This window comes from Mobula hypostoma (genome assembly GCF_963921235.1).
Source record: "Mobula hypostoma chromosome 8 unlocalized genomic scaffold, sMobHyp1.1 SUPER_8_unloc_1, whole genome shotgun sequence".
In the NCBI taxonomy this organism is placed as follows: domain Eukaryota; kingdom Metazoa; phylum Chordata; class Chondrichthyes; order Myliobatiformes; family Myliobatidae; genus Mobula; species Mobula hypostoma.
The window spans coordinates 264,833-280,305 of NW_026948120.1; the positions used below are offsets into that span (position 1 = coordinate 264,833).

A 15,473-nucleotide genomic window follows, 5' to 3' on the forward strand; every position below is an offset into this window, starting at 1 on the left:
CTGGTTCAAGAGCCTGATGGTTGAGGGGTAATAACTGTTCCTGAACCTGGCGGCATGGGTCCTGAAGCTCCTGTACCTTCTTGATGGTAGCAGTGAGAGCATGGCTTGGGTGGTGGGGGTCCTTGATGATGAATGCTGCTTTCCTGTGACAGCAATCTATGTAAATGTGCTCAATTGTAGGAAGGGTTTTACCTATGATGGACTGGGCCATATCCACTACTTTATGTAGGATTTTCCGTTCCAGGGCATTGGTGTTTCCATACCAGGCCGTGATGCAACCAGTCAATAAACTCTCCACCACACATCTATGATGTTTGCCAAAGTTTAAGATGTCACATTGAATCTTCGCAAACTCCAAGAAATAGAGGCACTGCTGAGGTTTCTTCATAATTGCACTTCAGTGCTGGGCCCAGACACATCTTCCAAAATGATAACCAAGGAATTTGAAGTTGCTGACCCTCTCCACATCTAATCCTCCAATGAGGACTGGCTCATGGACCTCTGTTTTCTCATCCTGAAATTAATAATCAGCTCTTTGGTCTTGCTGACATTGAGAAAGAGGTTGTTGTTGTGGTACCAACCAGATTTTCAATCTTCTTCCTATATGCTGATTCATAACCACATTTGACTTGGCCAACAAGAGTGGTTTCATCAGCAAACTTGAATATGGCATTGGTGCTGTACTTGGGCACACATTCATAAGTGTAAAGCAAGTAGAGCAGGGGGCTAAGCACACAGCCTTTTGATGCACCCATGCTGATAGATTGTGGAGGAGATGTTATTACCAATCTGAACTGACTGGCATCCGTAAGTGAGAAAATTGAGGATTAACAAGGAGGTATTGCAGCCAAGGTCTTGAAGCTTATGGACTAGTTTTGAGGGGATGATGGTATTGAATATCGAGCTGTAGTCAATAAAGAGCATCCTGATCAATGTTCCCTCTAATTTTTAGTAGTCAGTGTGTGCAAAAATCTTATGTTGTGCAAATTTTTTTCTTGTGACAAAAGTACGTGCGCACTGAATGCATATATCGCACAGTTTATGTAGGTTTACAAAATATTTTACATAAAACTGCACAGAATAACAACAAAATAACATACATATTTAAGTCACTGAGTTATTTTTTCTCTCTCCTGTCTTTGGCATTTACCCATTCTTTGTAAACTCTATCTAGACGAATGGAACTTCCATCCAATTGATAGCTTTTGATTCTCATTAACATACCCAAATGACATTCACTTAGACGGTTTCTCAGCTTATTTTTGAGTTGATTCATTAGGCTAAAACCTCGCTCACAGTCGCACTAGATGCAAGAAAGGTTCCCCCGATGTCCATCTGTAAATATCGATAGAAGTCTTGTTTTTCTAATAAGTGTTTCTCTTTGAGCATTTCAAAACTGAAGTGTTCCTTCTTTCATTATATTGCAAATAGCTGTTATTTCTTTAGCTGTCCAGTCCTTAAATCTAGCATCCAGTTTGTTCGGCGTAAAATCCAAGTCATATGCACACCATTAAGAATTGCAATGTCCCTCTCTAGTTCTTATTCTTTTATAATAGTTTTCCATGTTTTAAGAGTCCATTTCACCCATGGGTTATCAGTAGTATTCATGTAACTTTGTAGGTTGTTATCAGCCAAAATTGCCTGTATGGGGATGGAAAGTATGCCCTCCTCAATGATTTTTCATTGAGCATCATATGATGGGTTGCACCAGCATATCACAGCTCTCAACTGTGCTGCAAAATAATAATCTCTAAGAGAAGGTAGGCCCCATTCCCCCTCCCCCCTTTCCCTTGGCTAATTGCAGAGTTTTGAGACGAACTCTAGGCCTTTTACCTTGCCATATATATCTTGACAACATTTTGTTCCATTCATTGAATTGATTCTGATTAATCTCTATTGGTAGGGTCTGAAAGAGATATAATAGTCTGGGCAATATATTCATTTTAATAGATTCAATCCTTGAACTGAGACTGAAAAATGGAATTAGGTTCCATCCTGTTATATCTTCCTTTTTTATATATATATATAGGCTGATAATTGCACTCTGATAATTTTGACAAATCTTCTGGTATAATGATGCCCAAATATTTGACAGACTCTGTTTGCCATGCCCAAGGATATCTACTTTCAATTTCTCTTGGTGGGCTATAGTTATATGAAAGTAGTTGGGTTTTATCTACGTTGATCTTGTATCCTGATAATTGGCCATATTGTTCAAAGGATTGCATCAATTTAGGTAAAGAGTATGTTGGTTGCCCCAGATAGATCAAAATGTCATCCACGTAACAGGCCAATTTATGTTCTGTCCCTTTAATCATAATTCCCCTGATATCTTCATTTTGTCTGATGTGTTGAGCTAATGGTTTCAGACATAATGCGAAGAATAGCGGTGACCATGCACAACCCTGTCTCATGCCCCTTTATAGGGGAAAGCTATTAGATAAATATCCATTGATTTTAATCCTAGCAGGGTGGGGAGCAAAACAGGAATTAACTCATTTCTAAATTCCCTATACCACTCTGCCATATATCCATCTGATCCTGGTGACTTGCTTAATTTAAGCCTACTAATTGCAGTTTTTAGTTCAGCTTCAGTTATGTCAGCAGTCATCGTTCTATCTTGTTCTTTGCTTTAAGTGGGTAACTCTAAAGAATTCAGGAAGGTGTCAATCTGGGCTATGCTTCCACCTGGAGCTTTGGACTATAGAGTTTTGTAAACATTTCAAAAAGCTTCTTGAATTTCACTTAGCTTATTTTTTTATCACTTTTGTTCTTGGATCCCTAATTCTATGAATTGTATTTTCTGCTATCTTTTTTTTTCAGTTTCCACGCCAATATTTTCATAGATTTAGATCTACTTTCATACTGTCTCTGTTTCAGAAACATTAATCTTTTTCTAATTTCTTGTGTAGCCAAACTATTAATTTCATTACTAATTTTTAATATTTCCTCTAGTGTATCCTGTGCCAAACTCAATTTTTTTTCTAGTTCCTTCAATTTATTTTGTAATTCCTTTAATGTTTTATTCCTTATTTTTTTTCTTATATGAAGATATCGCTATAATTTTCCCTCTTAAGACAGCCTTCATAGTATCCCATAGAATGGGAGGTGAAACCTCTCCATTATCATTGAATTCTTAGTAAAGACCAATTTCTTTTTTAATTTGTTCCTTAAAATAGGAATCATTGAGTAGACTTGAATTTAGTTTCCAAATAGTACTCTTTGGTTGTAGGTCAAAATCAACAGATAAATATATAGGTGCATGGTCCCTTACATCTATTGTCCCAATTCCACAGGTGATTATTTTGTCTCTACCTTTTCCCAAATGTTATGAAATAGTCTATTCTTGTGTATATGGAATGGGGGGCAGAATAATGAGTGTAATCCCTTCTGCCGGGGAAAAGATCCCTCCATATATCAATTAGACCAACATCCTCAAATACATTGTTAATTTTCTTTTGGAAGGACTTTGTTTCATAAGTTTTTCTATTGGAAGAGTCTAACTTTGGATGTAATTGTAAATTTAAGTCTCCCTCACATATCAAGAGACCTTCTGTTTCCATTAGCGTAATATTAATGATTTTCTGGAAGGAACTAATATCACTTCCTGGGGGTGCGTATATATTCAATAAAGTAATTAGATTTCCGTCTATATTCCCCCTTACCAGAATATATCTGCCCTCCTTATCTCCCATTTCATAGAAACATAGAAACATAGAAAATAGGTCCAGGAGTAGGCCATTTGGCCCTTCGAGCCTGCACCGCCATTTATTATGATCATGGCTGATCATCCAACTCAGAACCCCACCCCAGCCTTCCCTCCATACCCCCTGACCCCTGTAGCCACAAGGGCCATATCTAACTCCCTCTTAAACATAGCCAATGAACTGGCCTCAACAGTTTGCTGTGGCAGAGAATTCCACAGATTCACCACTCTCTGTGTGAAGAAGTTTTTCCTAATCTCGGTCCTAAAAGGCTTCCCCTCTATCCTCAAACTGTGACCCCTCGTTCTGGACTTCCCCAACATCGGGAACAATCTTCCTGCATCTAGCCTGTCCAATCCCTTTAGGATCTTATACGTTTCAATCAGATCCCCCCTCAATCTTCTAAATTCCAATGAGTACAAGCCCAGTTCATCCAGTCTTTCTTCATATGAAAGTCCTGCCATCCCAGGAATCAATCTGGTGAACCTTCTTTGTACTCCCTCTATGGCAAAGATGTCTTTCCTCAGATTAGGGGACCAAAACTGCACACAATACTCCAGGTGTGGTCTCACCAAGGCCTTGTACAACTGCAGTAGTACCTCCCTGCTCCTGTACTCGAATCCTCTCGCTATAAATGCCAGCATACCATTCGCCTTTTTCACCGCCTGCTGTACCTGCATGCCCACTTTCAATGACTGGTGTATAATGACACCCAGGTCTCGTTGCACCTCCCCTTTTCCTAATCGGCCACCATTCAGATAATAATCTGTTTTCCTATTTTTGCCACCAAAGTGGATAACTTCACATTTATCCACATTAAATTGCATCTGCCATGAGTTTGCCCACTCACCCAACCTATCCAAGTCACCCTGCATCCTCCTCACTGCTAACACTGCCGCCCAGCTTCGTGTCATCCGCAAACTTGGAGATGCTGCATTTAATTCCCTCATCCAAGTCATTAATATATATTGTAATATATACTTTTTCAAAACTTAGCTTGCTTGAGATGAGAATAGAAACTCCTCTTCTATGTCCTGATTTATATGAGGAGAAAAACAAATTAATGAAGCCCATTCTCTTTAATTTTCCATGCTCATTATCACTTATGTGAGTTTCCTGTAAATATACTACATGGGCTTGTTCTTTTTTTCATTTTTGATAGAATTTTACTTCATATGATTGGATTTAACAGCCCATTGACATTAAAAGAAATGAATTTTACTTTGTCCTTAGCCATGTGTATTTATCTGTTAGTATACCATTGAAATTTGCAGAATATAACTTAATTGATCTACACCCTGAACAAATAAGAGCCAAGAATCGCGAATAATAAACAAAAAGGTAATGAAGGTGTGATTCCAAAGCTGGGGTCTCTAGATGACCCTGGGTTGAGCTAGAGGAAATGTCTAGCCGTGGGGGATAGCCCCTCCTACCTGTGAGTTGAGGGCCCCCGCTGCAGTACCTATAAAAATAAGTTTAAAAAAATCTGTCCATTACACAGAAATGATTTCCCTGTGTATTCCTCCCATGTATATATTCTCATTTAGGTGAGGAAAAAGGAGTTTCCTTCTGTTGAAGTCTACAATCAGTTCCTTGGTCTTATTGACATTGAGTGAGAGGTTGTTGTTACTACACCACTCAGCCAAGTTTTCAATCTCCCTCCTGTATGCTGATTCATCACCACCTTTGATACAGCCCACAACAGTGGTGTCGTCAGCAAACTTGAGAGGCGTAAATAAATTAGACAATTGGTATATTTTTTTCCACCAGGGTTGAAATAATATGATAATATGATAATTATATGATAATAATATGATATATAGGCATCCGTTAGTCTCGTGAGACCATGGATTTGCACCTTGGAAAGTTTCCAGGGCGCAGGCCTGGGCAAGGTTGAATGGAAGACCGGCAGTTGCCATGCTGCAAGTCTCCCCTCTCCATGCTAGCCATGTTGTCCAAAGGGAAGGGCATTAGGACCCATACAGCTTGGAACCGGTGTCGTCGCAGAACAATGTGTGGTTAAGTGCCTTGCTCAAGGACACAACATGCTGCCTCAGCCAAGGCTCGAACTAGCGACCTGCAGATCACTAGACAAACGCCTTAACCACCTGGCCACACACCAACACAGTACCTATAAAAGTAAGTAAAAAAATCTATGTCCATTACACAGAAATCATTTCCCTGTGTATTCCTCCTATATATATATGCTCATTTAGGTGGGGAGAAAGGAGTGAATGAATGAATAAAAAGAATTGAGTAATATAAAATCCACATTATAATACGTATTTGAGATAGGTTTATCACCGTCTATTTTTGCTTCCATTTAGTTTATCAGAACTTTAAAGTTAGCCGAACCTTATGGCTCTTCTGGAGGAGGTGAGGGCTGTCTTCAGAGAACCCACAGTCTCTTTCTAAAATCCTTCTCTCGTCTTCCTCCCGTCCCATGCTTTCTCGGTTCTCTTACTATTTCCCCAGCAGATTGGGATAACTGCTCAGCCAGGCTTTCCCTTAGTTTGACCACGCTAAATGGCAGTCCTCTGCTGTTCATGTCTGTAGTCGCCTCTTCCACTGTCTGATATAGCTATAGCTCCCCTTCGTAAAATACTCTCAGTTCAGCAGGGTACAGGGTTTGGAATTTAATCTTTCCTTGCTTTAATATTTGTTTCGCTTCGGAATATTTCTTCCGTTTCTGTAGGACAGCCGGAGGGTAATCATGATCAAAATATATTAACTTCCTGTTCCAAAACACTCTCTTCTTACCCCAGGCCCTTCGTAGAATCTCCGCCTTGCTCTTGAATCGAAGGAATCCAAGTACTATTGAGCGCAGCTTACTTTCTCTGTCTCCGGGAGGCCTCGGGACGAGCGCATGATGCGCCCTCTCAATTTCAATCTCCATAGTCAGGGAATCTCCAGCGCTTCCCACAGCAACTTTTCTACAAACTCTGTCATCAACACTCCCTCCACTCCTTCAGGAACATTATAAATCCTGATATTTTTCTGTCACGATCTTCCCTCCTGGTCAAGCAATTTACTTTCCTGTTGATTTAATATTTTTATTGTCTTACTTAGTATCCGTTCCACATTTTGCACGCAATCTTCCACCTTCTCAATTCGAGTCTCTGCCACCGCTATTTTCTGATTGATGTTAGCGAGCTCTGACTTGATATCGAGTTGCTGTTTTATATCTTTTTGGACTTCCCTTAGCTCTTCCAAAATCCTTTATCATATCTGCCGCTTCGCTTGAATGAGGTTCAGCGTCAGCTTCGCCACCACGTGCACGTGTAGGAGAGCTGCGCATTGCACCTCTCTCTTCTATAGGCTCTGCAGTGATGCTTTTTCTTTAATCTCCATTCTTGTCCCCCTTATCAATTCAGATATTTTCCAAAGATGGATTAATGAGGCAAAATATGCGTTTTTCCGGAGGAGCCGTTGACTTAAGCTGCCATTCTGGACGATGACGTCACTGGAACCTTTACTGTCATATTTCGAAGATTCAAAGTCTAGTTATTACCAAAGTACGTGTGCAGTATACAACACTGAGATTCTTCTTCCCAGACAGCCATAAAACAAAGAGAAACCATGGAACACATTTAATTCCCCAACACACAAGAAAGCACAAATCTTGCAAATGTAAAAACCAGCAAAAAACACCGAATATAGTAAATACAGTAAACCACAAAGTCATAGAAACGGACCAAGAATGTTCAGTCCGATTTAGTGCTGTGTCGTTCATTGACTGCAGAGCAACAAGAAACCAGAATATGATCTGCAGAGTCAAATGACAAACAGCATCGATGAAAACCTTGCCCAAATCCTAAGATTCTGGGACTATCCTCCGCCAGCATTAAGCAAGGGGGAAGAGAGAGTGAGAGAGAGAGAGAGACCAGTCAAACAAAGGCTCCTTCCACTGGCAGCAGCGAGCAAGCAGTTAAGAGAGAGAATGGTCAAATGCAGGCAGATGGTGTTGAACACCCGCTCGCCTTCTGCTCTTGTCCTTATTGATTTCAATCTTCCTCTATGCTTTAATCAGAGCTGACCACGGGCTCACGCCCCATCTCCAGGCCGCACAATTCACCTTAAACCCAACTGAACTCCCTCACAGACAGCAAAACCCCAGATCGCTCAACCACCCCCAAAATGTAAATATTAGCAGAATCATATTTGAAAAAGGAAGTAAAAGAAGCAGTTTCCTGACTGTCTGAATATTTACCTCAGTTTTCCTCAATAGTCTTTCAATTTACCTCAGTTTTCCTCAATAGTCTTTCAATTTACCTCAGGTTTCCCCATTTCCTCGCCCCCCACTCGGGAATTTATTTCTTGCTTCCCTATTCCATCCCAATTTTCTTTGAATTTCCTCAGGTACCGCTACTTCCTCCCACAATTGTTCTCAGGCTTTCCCTTCTCCCCAACCACACAACTTTCCTCGATTTTCCCACTCCTCCTCCCACGTTCTCAACATCCCCCCATTTTCGCCGCAGCTCGCTCGCCCCGAGAACGGCGCATGCGCCGAACCACAGCGCAGTGCCCGCCGGGTATTGTAGTATATTGTCTTTCACTCCGTCAGTGTTGGCAATTAAACTCCACCTCCCGACATGCCCCGAGAGCCTACCCCTTCCTTCGCGCTGTTCTCTGGGAAGAAAGACCTTTAAGGGGATAATACACGTCAAAAATAAACAAACCTCTATAAATTTTTCAAAGAAAACCAGAAAATTATTTACGACAAAGAATCTATCAAATGGATTACAAGAGGTCTCTCGGCATTCGCCGCAGCCTGAGCCGGTGCGTTGATCGTCGGGAATTGTAGTTTGTTTCGGGTGTATTTTCCCAGCAGGCAGCGGGAACGCCGCCCGTGATCGGGAGTCAGCGGAAGGTGGGAGGCGACAGGAATTTCCCGGGAGGGATTGAGGGGGGAAAGGGATTAAAGGGGGGGGAGGGATTAAAGAGGGGGGGAGGGATTAAAGAGGGGGGAAGCGATTATCGGGGATTCAAGTGCGACTGCTGATAGGGAAAGGAGTGAAAGGGGAAGTGGGGTTGATGTACAGGTGTTGTAAGGTAGGGTGGGCGTAGTGGGTTACAGTAATGGGCAGGGGGTTTGTACGGTAGGGTGGGGTGGTTGGAGAGTTAATGGGCATTGATGGAGGGGTGGAAGGGAAGGGAATGTGGTGAGGGGTTAATGGACAGTGTTTGTGATTAGGGGAGGGGTTGGAGAGGGATTAATAGGCGGGGGTTGGGATAGAGGTGTTATGAAGGGGAAGGGGTTAATGGACAGGGGTTGGAGTATAGGGAAGGGGTTTAATGAACAGGGAGTGGGTGGAGGAGTTAGGGTTAATGCAGAGAGTGTGGGGTTGATGGTGTGGAAGGGGGGCTTGAAGTCATGGAAATAAAGGGAGAGTGGAAGGGATTAGGTGGGGTCAAAGTTAATGGGGAAGGGTAATAGGGTAATAAGAAGGGGTGAAAATAGATTAAATTAGTGATGAATAATAGTTATAGGCAAAATGGAGTGATTTAAATTGGGATTTAGCTATTTAGTTACTTGGGAAAGCTGATTAAGGGGAATCGAGGGGCATTCATTGAAGGGATTGTTAAAGGGAAGTGGGAGGAGAGAGGGAACAGAAAGGAGGAATGAATTATCCAGGCTGTGCATTGTATTACTTTTCATTACTTTTGTCATTCCCCCCCCCCCCGCCATTTTCCTCATAGGAAGTACCTGAGGATTGACGAGTTCTCACTCACCCAAGGTCTACAATGAATCTGGAACGAGTCAGTAACGAGGACAAACTTAATCTGTGTCGCAAATACTACCTGGGTGAGTATAATTGGCAAGGAGGGTGTTGTGAGAGAGTCTAGCAACGTAACCATCTCATTCCAAGGTACGACTACACTGTTTGAACATGGCCTTCACAAGTAGACAGGATGGTGAAGGTGGTGTTTGACACACTGGCCTTCATCAGTCAGGGCAATAAGTATAGAAACTGTTGCAGTTATACAGTTATACAAGACATTGGTGAGGCTGCATTTGGAATATTGTTTTAGTCGCTCTGCTGTAGGAACGGAGCCATTAAGCTAGAAAATATGTTGCTGGGACAATTTTGGTGAATGGTTGAGGAGATTGAAAGGTGATCTTATAAAAGTGTATAAAATCTAGGGGTTATAGATGAGGGTGAATACATGTAATCTGTTTGCCAGGGTTGGGGAAGTCAACAACTAGAGGACAAAGGTTTAAGTTGAGAGGGGAGTGATTTAGTATGAACCCAAGGGGCAACTGTATTTTGCCCACGACTATGGAACAAGCTGGCAGAGGAAGTGGTTGAGACAGGTACATTACCACTAATTAAAAGACACGTTTCAGGGTCATGCCAAGGTTTGGAGAGATATGGAGGAGATGAGGCCAAATGTGACTGACTTAGTTGGGGAAGGCCAGTAGGCTGAAGGGCCTGTTTCTGTGCTGTGTGTCTGACTGACGCTGGAATCTGGAGCAACAAACAATGTCTGGAACTTAACGATTCGAGGGGCATCTGTGTGTGTGTGGGGCTTAAGTCCCTTCCCTCCTCCCCCCCCCATCCCAAGTTTTAGTCCTCCTTCCCAGTTCCATTAATCACTTTACACACTGGATCACCTCGCTCATCTAACTCCATCTCTCCTCCAAGTACTTCTCATTCTCCCTTTCTTTACCGGAACATAATGTACAATACAGGCCCGGCGGCCCAAAATGTTGTGCTGACCTATTCACCTACTCCACAATCAAACTAACCCTTCCTGCCTCCACAGCCCATAACCCTCCATTTTTCTTTCATCCATGTGCCTCTCTAAGAGTCTTAAATATCCCTCATTTATCTGCCTACCACCACCCCGGCATCATGTTCTATACACCCACCACTGTTTAAAAATATAAACTACCTCTAACATCTCCCCAAACCTTCCTTCACTAACTGGATTGATCATATCCCAAACTTTAGTGTTCCTTGCTTATCTCCCTCCACGCCCCCCCCCCTAATATTTTGTCGTTATCCGTTCCACCAGTACTCGAGTTACAGGAAAAGGTTGAATAGGTAAAGACTTTATTCCCTGAAGGGAGATCTCACTGAGGTATACAGAATGATGAGGGGTAGTGATAGGGTGAATGCATGCTGGCTTTTTCCACTCGGGTTGAGTGAGACAACAACATCAGCTCAGGGTCAAAGGTGAAATATTTAAGAGGAACCTGAAGGGGATCTTATTCACTCAGGGTAGTGAGAGTGTAAAACAAGCTGCCAGTGGAAATGGTGGATGTGGATTTGATCCTAACATTTAAGAGAAGCTTGGACAGGAACAAGGATGGTAGATATGGTCTGGGGGCATGTAGAGGACTAGGTACATGGTTGGAAAAAGTGGAGGTAGAGGGAGACTAGGCACACTGATGGGGAATATAGAGGGATATGGTCTGGGGGAGGTGGAGGGATATCATCTGGGTGTAGCTAGAGGGGACTAGATATACCGATGGGAGATACTGAAGGATATGGTCTGGGTGCAGGTAGAGGACTAGGTACATGAATGGGAGATATGGATGGATATGTTCTGGGTGTAGGTAGAGGGGTAACTAGGTTCACGGATGGGAGGAATGAAGGGATATGGTCTGTGTGCAGGTGGAGGACTAAGTACACAGATGGGAAATATGGATGGATATGTTCTGGATGCAGGTAGAGGAATAGGTACACTGATTGCAGATATGGTCTGGGTGTATGCAAAGATATAGGTACACCAATTGGAGATACGGTCTGGGTGCAGGTAGAGATATAGGTACACCGATTGGAGATACGGTCTGGGTGTATGTAAAGATATAGGTACACCGATTGGAGATACGGTCTGGGTGTATGTAAAGATATAGGTACACCGATTGGAGATACGGTCTGGGTGTATGAAGAGGAGATGTGGGAGATATGAAGGGACATGGTCCAGGAGTAAATAGAGGGGTAACTAGGTGCACAGATGAGAGATGTGGAGGGATATGTTCTGGGTGTAGGTAGCAGGAGATTAGGTACACGGATGGGAGATATGAAGGGATATGTTCTGGGTGTAGGTAGAGGGGGACTAGGTACACTGATGGGACATATGGTCTGTGTTCAGGTCGCGTGGATGGGTGACGTGTTCTGGGTGCAGTTAGAGGAGGATGAAGTACACAGCTTGGAGATGTGGAGGAATACGGTCTGGTGGGAGGTGGAGGGGGCTAGGTACACGGATGGGAGATAATGGAGGGATATGGTCTGGTGCAAGGAGAAAACTAGGGAGAAGTCAGGTCAGCATGTTATTGTTTTCTCAATCATTAGACAGTGAAAAGAGAACGAAAGAGGAATAGTGAGGTAGTGTTCATGGGTTCATTGTCCATTCAGAAATCTTATGTCGGAGAGGAGGGATCTGTTCCTGGATCGTTGAATGTGGGTCTTTCTGAACCTCTACCCTGATGGTATTAATGAGAAGAGGCGGAATGGTGAGGTTCTTTCATGATGGATGCCTCTTCCTTGAGGCACCTCCTGAAGAATACGTGATGGTGGCGAGGGTTGTGTCCGTGATGGATCTGGCCGAGTCTACAACCCTCTGCAGCCTCCTGCGTTCCTGTGCACTGGAGTCTCCAGACCAGGAAGTGATGCAACTAGTCTCCAGCGCACATCTGTAGAAATGGGCTAGTCTTTATTGACATACAAACTCCTGATGAAATATAGTATAGTGTTAGTAAACCAGTTGCTGAATAGATAGTGTGTGCCTTTCAATCGTTCGCTTACCTCCTTACCTTGGTGTGCTGAGCTACTTGTTTCTTGGCACTTCATTGCCATTCACAGGCGAGTTTATCCCATCTCACCCCCCCCCCCCAAAGACTCAGTCCTGTACAACAGCAGCCTGCGGAACATAATATTAATCCTTGCATTGCTGTGACTTCCACACCCCCAACTTCTCGAGCAACAATGAGCGATGGAGGATAAATGGCAGCTTTCACAATGCATTGGTTCACCTTGAAGGACGTTGCGTGGACGTAGGAGCATATCACACCATGAACGGGGCAGCTCGCAGCAGAGCCGGTGGTGACAGGCTTTTCTTCTCTCTCATCCAGGAGGATTTGCCCTGCTGCCGTTCCTCTGGCTGGTGAATGTGGTCTGGTTTTTTCAGGAGGCTTTTATGAAACCAGAGTTCAACGAGCAGGTGCTGATAAAGAAATGTGAGTTACTTGTCACGGGGGGGGGGGGGTCAGTCCGGACAGGTCCACACCCTCACTGACCCTCTCTTCCCTGGGAAACATTACCAGAATGGGCCCTGACAGATTCCTACACCTCTCCCTGCCTCTGTGACCCCTGTCCAGCCCCTACAACCCCCATCCGTATAAACCCCTTTGGCTCCAATACCCCTGTAACCAGTTCTTGAACCTCTCTGTTTCCAATCTTCGGGCCATCTGTCTCTGCATCGCCCAGTGTCTGGGTGCAAGTTGGTGTGTGCTAAAAGCTCAGTGCAACAGGGGTTTAATTACTTGGAGGGTGTTTAATTTGTGGATGGGGATCTGTTCTCTTGCAGAGCTGGACACGAGATTTTTTTTATATAAACAAGAGAAAAACTCCGGATGCTGGAAATCCAAAGCAACACACACAAAATGCTGGAGGAACTTGCAGGTCAGGCAGCATCTATGGAAAAGAATAAGCAGTTAACTTTTCGGGCCAAGACTCTCCATCGGGACTGGAAAGGAAGGGTCTCAACTAAAAACTCTTTTCCAGTGATGCTACCTGCCTGACCTGAGTTCCTCCAGCATTATTTGTGTGTTACTTTGAGTTTTTTTTATTTTGGTTACAGAATGGACTGGGTGTTTTAATTCTGGTGTGGGGCGTGGCAGGTATTTATTTCCAGTTTAGTGCTGGATTGGGGCAAGATGGGTGTTTATTTTAGACATGGGCTAGGTCTGTTTATCACTGGGACAGGGCTTAAGAGTTGGGTGTTTATTCCCGAGACCGGGTGTTGACTTCAGATCTGGGTTGCGGCTGGTATCATTTGAGGGACAGAAATGGTGCTGATTTTGTGCTCGGGCTCTGTCAGACGTCCTCTCCTGTCCCATCCACAGACGTGAAGTTCTCTGCACTAGGGCTGTTGCTGTGGGTCGCTGTCCTCACCACCTGGATCACCATCTACCAGACCTTCCGGCCCCAGTGGGGAGCTATTGGCGACTACATCTCCTTCACCGTCCCCCTGGGCATCCCCTGATCAGTTGCCAGACGATGGAGAAGGGTCTGGGGTGGCACTGCCTTCCCTACCCCCACCTCCACCCCTGAAACACGGGACCAGTATACAACCTCAGATTGAAGATGGATGTCGGGCACCTGGGACCTGAATGCCTGTTGCTCTGCTCTGTTTCCTCAAAATACTCACCCCTCCCCTTCCTTCCACTTCCCACCCTAATTCTCCCCACAGTCTTCCTTTCACTTGTCTCCATCCACATTCCGTCCTCTCCACGCCAACTCACCCCAGTACACCCCTCAATGAATTCCTAGCCTTTGTCATACTGTTCCTAACTCTTACTCCCACTCTCCGCTCCTGTCTCTCACGCCTCTACTCCCCTCCCTCTTTGTTCTTTCCCCCCATTCTCTCTGGCCGCCTTTACCTCTCTTCCTCCCTTTCTGCTCTCCGGCCCTTTTTTCCCCATCTCCCTGCCCTGTCTCTGCATTTGAGTCCCTTTCCCTGTTGTTCCCTTCCAATTTCTTAGCCTCCTCTCTGACCCTCTCCCTGCACTCCAGATCCCCACACCCTCTTGCTATCCCGGAACAAGAGCAGGGTGTAAATTTGCTGAACTCTGATCTCCCATGTTGGGCGATGCTTCAGGCTGTGAAACTGTGTTTTTACTTAATGGACAAGACACACAGCCACTATCTTCTCAAATTCTTCAGGAGATCAATGGCTAGATCAGAAACTATCATTAATCACTGAATAAATTGGTTGTAATTCATAATGCCTGTTTCCGTGAGTACTGTCAGACACAGAACACGTCACTGTGCGGGGGGTGGGGGGGTGGTGGCTGACACAGAACCCATCCTGTCACCAAGTTGGGGAGGGGATCACAGACACAAACCCCGTCCCATCACCATGTGGGGGAAATCACACAGACCCCATCCTGTCGTAAACTATTCATTCACACTGACCTCATTTCATTCTCCAGAACCAGAGGCCACAGTTTAAGAATAAGGGGTAGGCCATTTAAAACAGAGTTGAGGAAAAACTTTTTCACCCAGAGAGTTGTGGTTCTGTGGGATGCTCCGCCTCAGAAGGCAGTGGAGGCCAATTCTCTGGATGCTTTCAAGAAAGAGTTAGATAGAACTCTTAATGATAGTGGAGTCAAAGGATATGGGGAGAAGGCAGGAATGGGGTACTGATTGTGGATGATCAGACATGATCACAGTGAATGGCGGTGCTGGCTCGAAGGGCCAAATGGCCTACTCCTGCACCCACTGTCTATTGTCATTCTCCCCATATTTTCTCTAGAGCAGGGTGCTGGTGACTCAATCGTCTGCTACAGTTAGTCTGTGTCCCAGACTCTGTTACGGATTGTTTAACATAAACCACAATGTCACAGTTCCATGTTTTACAATGGTTTGGCAATAAAAAGGTCGCTTGTTTAAAATAGCGTAGGAATAGACCCTTATCCCACGATGTATCAAATCCATAAGTAAACCAATACCTTCTCCAGCACATGATCCACATCACGGAACGTAGAACAGTACAGGCCCTTCAGCCCACAAAGTCTTGCTGATCAGTCTAACCCCT

General features: G+C 44.1%; 1 protein-coding gene across 1 annotated transcript; it reads left to right on the top strand.

Annotated features, from left to right (window-relative positions):
* The first annotated feature begins 8,522 nt into the window (after positions 1-8,522).
* On the top strand, positions 8,523-14,404 carry psenen (presenilin enhancer, gamma-secretase subunit). The gene is made up of 4 exons (XM_063038953.1): positions 8,523-8,574; positions 9,405-9,510; positions 12,787-12,891; positions 13,780-14,404. Exons 2-4 carry the CDS (start codon positions 9,450-9,452, stop codon positions 13,917-13,919), a joined length of 306 nt encoding a protein of 101 aa, XP_062895023.1. The 5' UTR covers positions 8,523-8,574; positions 9,405-9,449; the 3' UTR covers positions 13,920-14,404.
* The last annotated feature ends 1,069 nt before the right edge of the window (positions 14,405-15,473 follow it).